The 12,079-nt window shown below is 33.5% G+C and overlaps 2 protein-coding genes across 6 annotated transcripts in view; one reads left to right on the forward strand and one right to left on the reverse strand.

Annotated features, from left to right (window-relative positions):
- LOC137490010 (uncharacterized) overlaps positions 1-12,079 on the forward strand; it is a 692,802-nt gene that overhangs the window by 391,631 nt on the left and 289,092 nt on the right. The gene's annotated exons all lie outside the window — the stretch shown is intronic.
- Positions 117-12,079, reverse strand: part of pdcd4a (programmed cell death 4a) — a 17,542-nt gene continuing 5,579 nt past the window's right edge. The window contains exons 4-12 of one of the 2 annotated variants that reach the window (XM_005159885.5): positions 11,359-11,456; positions 10,509-10,622; positions 8,702-8,923; positions 7,242-7,339; positions 6,554-6,668; positions 5,448-5,555; positions 5,102-5,212; positions 4,317-4,456; positions 117-1,377 (exon numbers count right to left, since the gene is read on the reverse strand). In XM_005159885.5, coding sequence (XP_005159942.1) covers positions 1,326-1,377; positions 4,317-4,456; positions 5,102-5,212; positions 5,448-5,555; positions 6,554-6,668; positions 7,242-7,339; positions 8,702-8,923; positions 10,509-10,622; positions 11,359-11,456 — 1,058 coding nt within the window. In that variant the 3' untranslated portion in view covers positions 117-1,325. 2 annotated transcript variants of the gene reach the window in all.

Consider the following 12,079-nt stretch of genomic DNA (forward strand, 5'->3'; position numbering starts at 1 on the left):
ATTTGTTAAAATCAACTGTGAACACGCATTTATTAATCTTAATATCAATTTTTACTAGAAACATTTGAAAAACCAAAGATGTAATCAGTGCATTAGTTAAAACAAAGAAACACTGATGCGAGCATTATGAATTTTTATTGAAATTATTAGTGTCAAAATGTATTCAATGCTGGAACTCTGGAACTGCTGTTTGACAAAAATAATGTATTTGAAAAAGTGACCCATGAACAAAATGATACAAAAAAGATTGCTTGTACAAAAGTACTTTTGGTTAAATTTAGTAATTTCCTCCCATTATGCCATTATTGAAACCACAAGTATTGATTGTGAGAGTTGGTAATTTTCTGAAAAATATACCACTTAAAAAGTGATATGCAAAGATATTTTCAGAAAATGTTGGCTCAGCTGTACTGACATAATTAAACTGCTTTTCTCCAAATAAACACCAGGACTGAAATAAACGATTGTTCTAAACTTCACCATCAAACAGAGAGGGTAGAAAACTTTAGACAGTAATGAACATGGGAACAGTCACAGACATCAGCCTGAGCGAGAGGTGATGATGCTCTCTCTCCTCTGTCCTTTAACTAACACCTACAAAGACACTTAATGATGTAAAAATCTGCCAGAAACAATAATCAGAACTGTTTGACTTGCATTTGGCCTAAATCACCAACGAGCCTTGATAATCCTTTTGAAAAAAAAAAAAAAAGTATGCAGTATTCTGCTGGAAGCTTCTGAATCTGTGAATGTGGGGGGTATGGTTACTTTAAGCAATTATAAGAAACATTTGAAGATAAACATGCAAATAAAATGCAAACCAATAGAAGTGACCCCAATCGCTTCATAAAACATTACATTTTGGCCCAACAGTTTGATTAAGTACTTGATTTGAATAGCCTGACTCATTTAATACCTTATTAGGTCCACTGCCAAAAAAAGAATGAGCGACCACTGCCATCACTAACAAGAGAACACAACAAAAAACAACTTAAGCTGAAAAAGATAAAGCAAAATTAATCCCTCAACCCAAACTGTATTTCACGGCCCTCTGAAGCTGCTGATTTCCTCACTTCTTTTCCATTTATGTTGCATACTGTATAAATGCACATAAACTCAAAAAACAACTAAGGCAAGCCCATAATAGAGGAGAGAAGATTTCTCAGTTGTCACTCTTCATCAAGACAATCTCATTTCTGAGGCTGAATATTTCTGTGTGAACTTGGAGGATGAGCAATGAAGACATTGAGGAAAGATTTCCAGGGAGGTGCAGGAGATCCCAACTTGTTCAGCATCAAGATCCTGCTGGAGCTCTTCGGAATCTTCTAACTTTTCACAATTCCTCCATCACCCTCACTAACAAAGCGCTTGCGCCCCCTGTTGGACATAATAATACATCAGTTACAACGCAAGAGTAAGCAGGAGGAGAATATCTACTATTACTGGATCAGACTAACCAATGTGTTTGATGATAGGTGTTTGTGGTGATCCATAAATGACAATGAGCATCAGAACCTTTTGTCTTTCCTTGATACATCGCTTAAACAATCTAAGAAGATTTGGCAGATCCTGAATCTTTTTTTAATCATGAGTTCTGATCTGGCAATTTGCAAACACTTGCCTAAGTAAAACATCAGGAAGAATTGATCTGATTGTGCTAGTGTTTATTGTGAAAAGATCCTCAAGTTCATGATCATCAATGCAGCAATTGGCTGGCAGCAAGATAGCAGTGCAATGACATCATCTAATTCAGTTGTTCCCAACCTTTTTCTCTGGGGCCCCCCCCATGAACAAATACAAACATTGGAGCCCCCCCACCATATAAATACACACGCACGCACACACATATATGTGCCGTATATATATGTATATATATATATATATATATATATATATATATATATATATATATATATATATATATATTTACTGTATGTGTGTGTTTATGTGTATTTAGATAGGCTTTGTCTTATCTTTTCTTGGCTTTTCTTCGCCTCTGAAGAATCATTGCATTGACGTTTCTCTGCCATTTTTGTTTTGATTTTGCCTTTACGAGAAGTTGGACAAGCACATTGCGCAAGTGAGCAAAATGTAAAAAATAATTTAAAGTTATTTATTTTAATTATTTTTACTATTATGTTGGAATTTTAAGCATGTGTGTTGATTTTATTTTATTTTTTTGGTACTTAAAAATACATATATAATAGTAGGGCTGATTTTGGGAAAAATCATAATCACAATTACTTTGGTCATAATTGTAATCACAATTATTCAAAACGATTATCAGTTAAAGTCAAAATTATTAGTGCTCCTGAGAATTTTTTTTTTATAAATATTTCCCAAATTATGTTTAACAGAACAAGGAATTTAACAGTATTTTCTCTAATATTTTTTTTTCTTCTAGGCTTATTTGTTTTATTTTAGCTAGAATAAAAGCAGGTTTAAATATTTTTAAACCTATTTTAAGGTCAATATTATTAGCCCCCTTAAGCAATATATATTTTTGATTGTCTGCAGAAGAAACTACTGTTATACAATGACTTGCCTAATTACCCTAATTAAGCCTTTGAATTACACTTTAATTTGAATGGTTGTATTTTGAAAAAATATCTAGTAAAATATTATGTGCTGTCATCATAGCAAAGATAAAAGAAATCAGTAATTAGACATGAGATATCAAAACTATTATGTTCAGAAATAAGTTTAAAAAAAACTTCTTTCCATTAAACAGAAATTGGGCAGGAAAAGGGTTGCTAATATTCAGGAGGGCTAATAATTCTGACTTCAAGTGTATACACACAGTTATTTTCCACCCTGCAAAGGAAAGAGAAATAAATACAATAGAATAAAAATATAAAACAAACTGTGCTTTAAGCATCTTCACTGTAGGAAAAACATTTTAGCTACAGCAGTCCTTCAGTCAAGAGCAGCGAGGGTTTTCTCGTTGTGTTTGTTTAATAATGATAAAAACAGGCAGCAGAAGGATTATAGCGCGCTGTATCTTTAATGGTTTCTCTTTCACGTCTTTTGATCCTCAACTCGTTTGTTTATTACACAAATGAGGGTTAATGTAAATAATCACTAAACACCGCGTTTTGACACCTATTTGACCATTAAAGCGTTCACGTTAAGATGACTTTAGATGTCTGCGCTCTTCTGCTCGTCTCAGTGTGCGAATGAGAGTGAATGCTGATCTGCGCATGCTTCTGACTGCGTGATCGTGCTGCACACACACATAAGCTCTTTCGCGCTTTTAAGAGCAACACGTGTACAACTGTGGCGAAATATGATGCAATAATAAATTATCTCGATTAATGCTTTTTTATAATCGTTTGAAAGCGAAATCTAAATCGGATTTTCGATTAATTGCAAAGCCCTTTATAATAGTGGACCATTTTTATGCCTTTTTCTACCTCAATACTTATCCTCTCCCGCGCCTCCCCTGTGAACTCTGGCGCCCCCCTTAGGGGGGCGCGGACCCCAGGTTGGGAACCACTGATCTAATTAATATTAAGTCACCAATTATCTGCAAATTTAAAATAAATGAATTGGTTTGTTAAATGATACACTATAACTTTCCATATTCGATGTAGGTTATTTGTACAGGCTTTACACTTTCATGTGGCAAGAGTCTAGTTTTAAAATTTTCTTTAGTTTTACATCAAGCATAGATTTTATATGTGACTGTATTCATCTTTCTTTATTCTGTGGCGTAAGACATAACTGATTTATTTTCATTTGTAATTATTTTAATTCAACTAAAATTTTTTTTTGATATTTAAGAATTTATCTGTATCTCCCTCACTGAATCAAGTCACCCATTCATTAGCTGTAAACATATTAAATGCATGTGCACTCCCGTGGATTATATAGTAATTCCTTCACAAAAATATAAGAAATAAATAAATAGATAAATCTCTCATTGGGTATATTGAAACATGCAATTTCTTCCCCAATTAGTTTCTCATTCTACGTAGGTTAGACAGGAGAACAACATCCATAACAATGATACTAGCTACATGAATACATTGAAGGGTCCAATAGCTGAGCTGGTGCAGATTGCTCACTGAGAGATTTTAAAGACAAGAAGCCCACCTTGTCACATAGAAAACAATGTGCAGTGTCACAACGTGACGCACCACTGTGGTACTTCTTGCGAACAATTTTATTTGAAGTATACTGGGGCCTTAACAGTTCACAGAATTCCCATACGCAATTATTGTAAGACAAAATTAATATTGTGTAGTCTAAAGCAAAGACTGTGTAACAGTCATTACATGTACCAGAACACTGGTGAACAGACACAAGTATCTGACCTGGTTGGACAGGAATCTCTCAGCTGCTTAGTGATGACTGATTCCTGGTAACAAAGGTCCACAAAGGCTTCCATAATAGATTGTGCATGAGGCACATCCAGGTTGATCTCTGGCAGCTCATCGTAAACACGTTGGAAACCCTGTGTATAACACACAAATGCATTAATCCTCAAAACAACCAACACCCTGTTCATGTTCCAAAAACACAGCAACATGCTCTCATTCATTCCAATGGTGAGCTGGTGAGTTCTAGTGACACTAGAACAGCACAACAAAGTTTAAGAAATTAGGAAATGTTTAACTTTATTCAAATAAAGAAAAGTTATGGGTCATGGATGCATTACACTTTGTTTCTCTGTGCCCTTCCATCCTTAATGCTCTCTCGTCTTAGTCTTAGATGTACAACATAGCTTGCATTCATTGCCAGCTTATTACTATATGTCAATATAGAACTACTGTACAAGTGATTCATACTGACATAAAACATTTGATGGCTAATGACATAAATCAATAATAATAATCAAAGTCCTAAACATTAAGTACTAACTATACTGGAAGACTAGAAGTAGAATGTTTGTGTACACTTTTTTTTAGCAATAGTAACAGTAATAACCAACTAAACAAGAGAAAAAAATCCAAGTCAAATTTGAGTTAGGACTTCACTAACACTATAACCCTTTTCTATTTCTATTTTATGCAATTTTATTGGTTTGATTGCTTCTACCGCCCTTCTTTGTAAGTCTCTTTGGATAAAAGTGTGCGCTAAATTATCAAAATCTACAAACCCTGTTCATCTGGTCCAAAGTAATTAGTCCACTTTGCCAGAATGACTTGAGGAGTTTGACCATCATCTGTAAAGCTGCATCACCTGTAGACTCTAGTACCATAACCACAGCCTGCACATCAACCACAAAGAGAAACACTTAATCAGAGGAGTCAGGAAAGGGACAGGAAAAGTAAATTAGAAAACATACATTTTTGTGTGTAATCAGACAGTTGCCTTTATCCTTAAATGATATAATATGCTATATAAAATAGAATTTTGTGTTTAAAATGTGCTGGCTAATTGGCCCAGTTGCACTTCACATGTCATTCATGTGATTATTTTCAATATTTCACTATACTGTATACCTCATAGACCAGTTCATGATGAAAGTGTGGCACCTCCAGATCTCGCAGACAGTGTTCAGCCTCAGAGAGCTCACCTGACACCAGATACTCTTTTAGCAAAAGATTCATCTGTAAAACAAACAGCAACATAGCTATTATAGTTAATTCTTTCTACAAAATGGAAAGATGAAGAAATGTGTGTAATGTTGCATACAAATTGGGACTTGTAATGCCACTTTCTTACAATTCCTCACTTTTTGGTTTATTCGTTCGAAACAATTAAATATAGAATGAAATAACAGCATCTGCTAAATGAGTAATTACAAACTTAAATGTAAACAATATGTAAAGGGCAAATAAGGTGCAAGAAATGTGAAAAATTTACAAAAACTGAACTTTTGCCAAGAAAAATATTGTTTTTAAAAATAACTTACTTTAAAAAACAAATTTAAAAAATAAATGAGTCAAAATTTCTCAGGTTCTCTAACACTAAAGGATCGTTATGCTTCAATTGAAGTTCTATTCCCTTCTTAGTTTGAGGGCAAAAAGTTCAAAAAGTGTGAGAGATGAAATATTGTTTTTGAACACTCCAACATCATTGCGCTGCAGTAGTCAGGGTTTTGAATGTGTCACGCTGCACAACACAATGATACTGGCTGAGATTGACCACTCCATACATTTTTGTTGGAAGCTTCTTGTTTTTGGAACACATTTCAGCGTATTTATCCCTCCAGTGTGTTTATGTGGCTAATGCTGTTGTGTTGTCTGTTGCTCTCCTCTCAGTCCACTGTGGAATGAGAAACTCATGGAGGGGAAGAAACCACACGTCACAAAATTTGGGTCGTAAGTAAAAATCTAATAAAAAAAAAAATTGCCTAACAATTGTGTTTAAGATTTTGATCATCTATTTGATGACTAGTGGATTTTTAATAGACTTTTTGGACTTTTGTTAGAAGTCTATTAGATTTTTTACTGACAGCTCAAATTTAGCCTTGTTTTAACCAAATAATTTATGCTTTCAGACGTCTTTTGAATAAAAATTGCTTGGTAGGTGCCCAAAGATTGACATTGTTATCAGAATTGCTTAAGTATATGACATTTTTAGCACAAATCTGGCCACACTTTACCTCTTTGATGAGATGTTTGACAGGCCTCTGGCCACCACCAACTCCCCATACATTATCAAGCCGCATGATTCCCCTCTTCATGGAGAGCAGAACTGATGCTCTGTCCAGTGCAGCTCTAACAATGAGACCATCAACAAATTAACAGGGGAATGGCATGACAAATAACACAAAAGATAATCAATTTGCAGTTTTTTGTCAGATTTTACAAAGGATTTTAAAACTAGCTGCATATTCATTTTAGGACTATGTGTAGGATGGAAAATTGTTTTAATTGTCCACCTGCTATAGTGACTGTTAAACGCACTCTTTTACTTTACATCTTACAATAAGCATTTTCATTGATTAATTTATGAAAAACAGCAGATTTCTTTTAAAAAATTCTTCTATTTGTCATGATATGTCATTTCTAATATCATCATGTATCAGACCACATAGGCAAAAAACAGGCAAATCACTAAAAAATGGTCCACCACCGCTGCTGACATGTAAAGCAAAATAACCTACCACTGTAGCACACATTGGACAGATGACAGGTAGAATTTACCACCCTGACCCAAAATGCCACTCATATGTTGACTCTATGACTTTAAATAAATCTGGTATTCAAGATTGCATATCAAAATGCTTATTTATTGTGGACTAAGTGAGGACAACTAGCGAACATCTAAATAAATAAGCTAAAACTCACCTGGCATGGTCGCAATCCACTTTGCCTTTGTAACAGTCGAGAAAACTCATGGGTAATGCATGGTCTGCAATGGCTCGTGCAATAAATTGGCCAAGCATCTAAGTAAAAGTAAAAAATCAGTGAGTACAGAGAATGGATTTCACAAATATCATTTTACCTAAATGTAATCAAGTTCTAGGGTTTCTAACAAACATTTTGTCCATCATTAGAATAGCACAGCTTTTCATTATCATTAATTTGTAGCTATGCTTTCATCTAAAGAACTGTGAAAATGCCATTTAAATGTCACTGGACTAGAGGGCAATTTATAAGACAATTGTCTGCTCTTTACATTTTCAAAACATTAATACATCTACAGACATTGTGTTTCCCGAGTAAAAAACAGTATACTTATACAAACAACCAGTTCTATATTCACCATTACATTGCAATTCAGCAGAAATGGTCCAAAATGTTTTAAACACACCTTAGCAATGTGAGAGGCAATGAGGAGCAATCCTTTATCTAACCATTGACTTCAATAGCATTTGTATTTCTTAATATGGAAGTTAATGGTTACAGGTTTTCTACATTTTACAAAATATCTTCTTTAGTGTATAACAAAAAAAGGTTTAGTACAAGGGCGAGTAAATCAAAATGTTCCATTTTTGTGTAAACTATGCTAATAATAATAGCTATTTGCATCTGTTTTAGTAACTTTTTTTACTAGAATTGTAATGTTTGGAAACTGATGTCTAAAAAGTTGTTTTTTATGCTTGTAAAGTTGCTTTTTGTTTGTTTGTTTCTTTAAAAACAACACACACACAAAAACACTTTTAGAGTTGCATAAACTCCTTTCGATTAGAAAGACTGCATGCTCTTGCATAGTGCAACAGCTGGTTAAGATAATCGCTCCACTACAAATCTCAAATCCAGCTACTGGTCTGGTTATTGTGCCCAGGAGAGACTACCACATAACAATTGATTAAGTAATAGAAACCAATACAGTATCCACTTTACACTTTAGTTAAGTAATATAATCAATTTTAATACAGTCCACTGGTGCCAGTGTTGAGTTTTTTTAGTGTGGTCACCTACTTTGCAGAAAGGTGCATACAGCATTGTTTCATTACAAATTTGGTCATTTTGTTTGCTGTATTATCCTATTTGTCACTGCAGCAATAAAAATGAATAAAAGTGAGCTAACTGAGAAATCTTTTGATTTAGTTAAAACAGATGTTGCAAGGGTTTTCCTTTGGCGACATAATTTGAAGTTGGAAAACATGTATTGTGATGATATCATATCATGTGGACTGGTGATTCCAACCACTGAATAATAAATAGCAAACACCATGAATTATGATAAATAATAATGTATAGAAGATTCCCAGCTAAAAGCAATAGGTTCATTTACATTCATTTCGCGAAATAAATTTTACAGTATTTTTTTACTTGGTTTTTGATTGACATTTCCAGCTTACCAGTGGGGCCTCGGGTGTATCGAGGATGAGATCTGGCAGCTCCTTAAGCATTTTATCAAATGCATGTGACATGTCTCTCTCAGAAAGCACCTTACCAGAGAGGTCTGAGAGAAGACGTGATGTGAGCTCTCTGTGGCTGGCCTTGCCTTCCAGAGACAGAGACACAGCCAGAGAGGTGAACTCATATCTGTTGTGGCCCAAGTTCAGCTCTTTTAGCAGCATCTACCAGACAAATGAAAAAAAAAAATAAACATATAAATAAAACAAATAAAACCTGCAGTTCAGATAATTGCTGTGATGTGAATTTACTAATTTCTAGTTTAAGGAGTAATTCAAATATTTTATTTTCATGACTAAATGTCACTCCTGACTACATAAGTCTTAATATGTGAAATTGCACTGTTCTGAGAAAGAAAATACAAAAATTGGTTCAATCAGAATGAACGTAAAATAAGCATATGATAGCCTTAACTACAATTTAAATATTTGCAAATATTAATATATGTACAGATTTAATTTTAATTACTGTAACTAAATGAAATGACAATTGATTCAAACATTTACCACAAACAGGGTCCCTGTTGGTTTTATGGGGTAAATGTAAGATTTTTTTAAAGATATTAAAGAAAATTTAAGAGTAACAAATCTAAGTGAAAACCACAATGTGTCTAGGGAGCACATTGAGAGTTGTATTTCTAGTAACATTTACAAGTACAAATACAAACAAAATGGTCTAACTTACGTGTAAAGAATTTTTACTAAGGTTCAACCACTTGAGTGTGGAAATCACTTTTACTTTCTTAACAGACCTATTGTATATCTATATAATTGATCTTTTTGACACTCAAAGTTTTATTTAATCCAACATATTTATACTTGCAAAACTGATTTACAAAGTTGACACTCAAGCACAGTGATCACTCTCACTTCAAAACTTGAGCTTTTGCTTAATTTTTAAATAAATTTTAAAAAATTCTTCCTAAAAAATTATTGCTATGATTATACAAATTTAAGACTTGCTGCTCTGATTTAGGACTTTTTTAAGGTCTTAATTCACAGAAAAGCATCTTAAGACTTGTACAACAGTCAAGCCTAAATAAATAAATTAAAAACATATACATCAAATACACACATGCCTTTCTTATTCATAAATCCTAATATGTGGCTATTATGTTAAATTACTATAGCATTTCAGACGATAAGAATTAAAATTGTAAAATTGATAATTGATAAAATTGTAAAGAATATAATCTTGTATATTACACTCATTTGTTTGTATATTACACTCGTTGTTTGTTCAATCTACTTATTTAAAATGAGCTGAAACGACACTATTCTTGAGTTGTTGTTGTTTTTTTTTGGGACAACTTAATTGCTTTGTTTAATCTTTGCTCAAATTAAATCCATCATGTTGCCCTAACACAAATCACTTGTGTAGAACCCAGCATTTTTTTACAGTGCTGAGAAGATTGGATTCTCAACTTTTAACTCCTCCTTTGTCCATAACAATGTTTTAAGGGTCAGATTTCTAGATTCTGTAAATTACATTTGAGGAAGCATGTTTGTACATCAGCAATCTCACTCACTCATGTTTGTTAATGATTAGTTATTAACTAAAAATTTACATTTTATGTTTCAGCTTATTTCAATAGCTGCCTCTGTAGCTATGAACAACTTCTCCAATTGTATAAAACGAATGCCACTGGAATGTTTAGCACACACTGCATCCAAGATTTTCTCTTCTACATTAAACTAAAACAAAGGTTCTGTTATTTGGTATCTGGCTTTATGGTAAGCTATAACTCACCTCAACCTCTTTGGTGTCTCCATGCTCAAAATACTCCTGCACAATGGGGTTGATGGTCTTCTCAAGTTCTCTCTCCTCCAGCTCTGGTACTACTGTTGCATATATTGTATCTCCCTAATAAACAAACAAGAGTCTGACACTAGAAAACATAGTACATAATTAAACAAAAAGGGATACCTATCAGTTCAAACTAATTAGAGTATATACTCAAAAATAAGTTTAAGCATGCACCTAGACCTGGTTTCAAAGATAGCCATCTCTATGCTAATTTACCAGTACTTTTCCATGTATGTGTAAAAGAAGCTATTGATTCAGCATGACTAATGAACACATGACTGCAGAATCATCGTACAAAAGGCTTTATTTTTGTTTATAACTCTCAACTGAAGTTATGAAGTGAGTGTGAAGTAAAAACTTGCTATTATATGTGGTAAACACTAGCAGCATTTACTACACACAGCCATAGTTTACAGAGAAGCAACAGCTATCATTAACACAGGGCGGTTATCTTGGTGTCATTATCATCTGATTAAATTAATTTTGTGTAGCTTATCAGTGAACTTTGACTCTACGTAGTAATTGCTGCTCCATTTAAAAGCATGTGTTGGACGTTTACTAAAACCAGCTTTACTGACAACATGGCCATGAAAACCACATTTGATGAACCACCTAGCCCTACCCGACTCTGTCAAGTCTACTGGATAGTACTAAATGACACATTTTCCATATTTATCATTGGTTGAAAAATTTATTTAAACTGTTACCCCAACTTTGAATGTATCAAATGGCACTGAATTTAAACATTCATTTAAAAACATTATTGAAAGAAAACTGTAATGTTTTTGATTACCTGTGCAGATTCATCATAGTTGGGGTCCTTAGCGTCAGGTTCCTCCAACTCATATACCATACCAGCTGCACCCCAAACACCTTTACCACCTGCTCCACCTTTTCAGAAGAACGGATGATATGAATTATACTTTAATTATACTAGAGAAATGTCATTTTTAAACCAAAAACTACACATGCAATAAACTACTTTTGCTAAAGTTTCTTTTGTGATTTTGCTACAAGTAACTGCATAAAAATGATGAATGTGACTAATGTACAATTTTGCCACACTATACAAATAACCAAAGTTACTAAAACAAACAAAATATGGCTGAATCCTGCAATCCTGAATCCTGCATTATCCTGCATTTCACTTGTTTGACTTGTTTTTGACCAAATGTATCTGATGGCACAATTTAACTGCGTCAGTTTCTATTTCATTTACACAATGTGGATAAAATATAAGTAAACATGTCAGCAATGAATATGCTAGTGTTGGATTGATGATATAGGTTGTTTTTATTATTTTAACTTGACAAACAAATATTTGGTCTGTGCTGTTTTCTGCTGATGAAGTTTACTAAAACATGAATTTACAGAACATCTGTCTTCCCATAATAGTGATAAGATTTGTTATTTTGAATATGAAACTTAAGTTAACCTTTCAAATATTTTCTTTCCATCACAAAAATCCCAAACATCAGTCATAACATGAACAAAATGTAGCAAAGTGTGATGAA

This window comes from Danio rerio, chromosome 1 (assembly GCF_049306965.1).
Source record: "Danio rerio strain Tuebingen ecotype United States chromosome 1, GRCz12tu, whole genome shotgun sequence".
NCBI classification, from domain to species: Eukaryota; Metazoa; Chordata; class Actinopteri; order Cypriniformes; family Danionidae; genus Danio; species Danio rerio.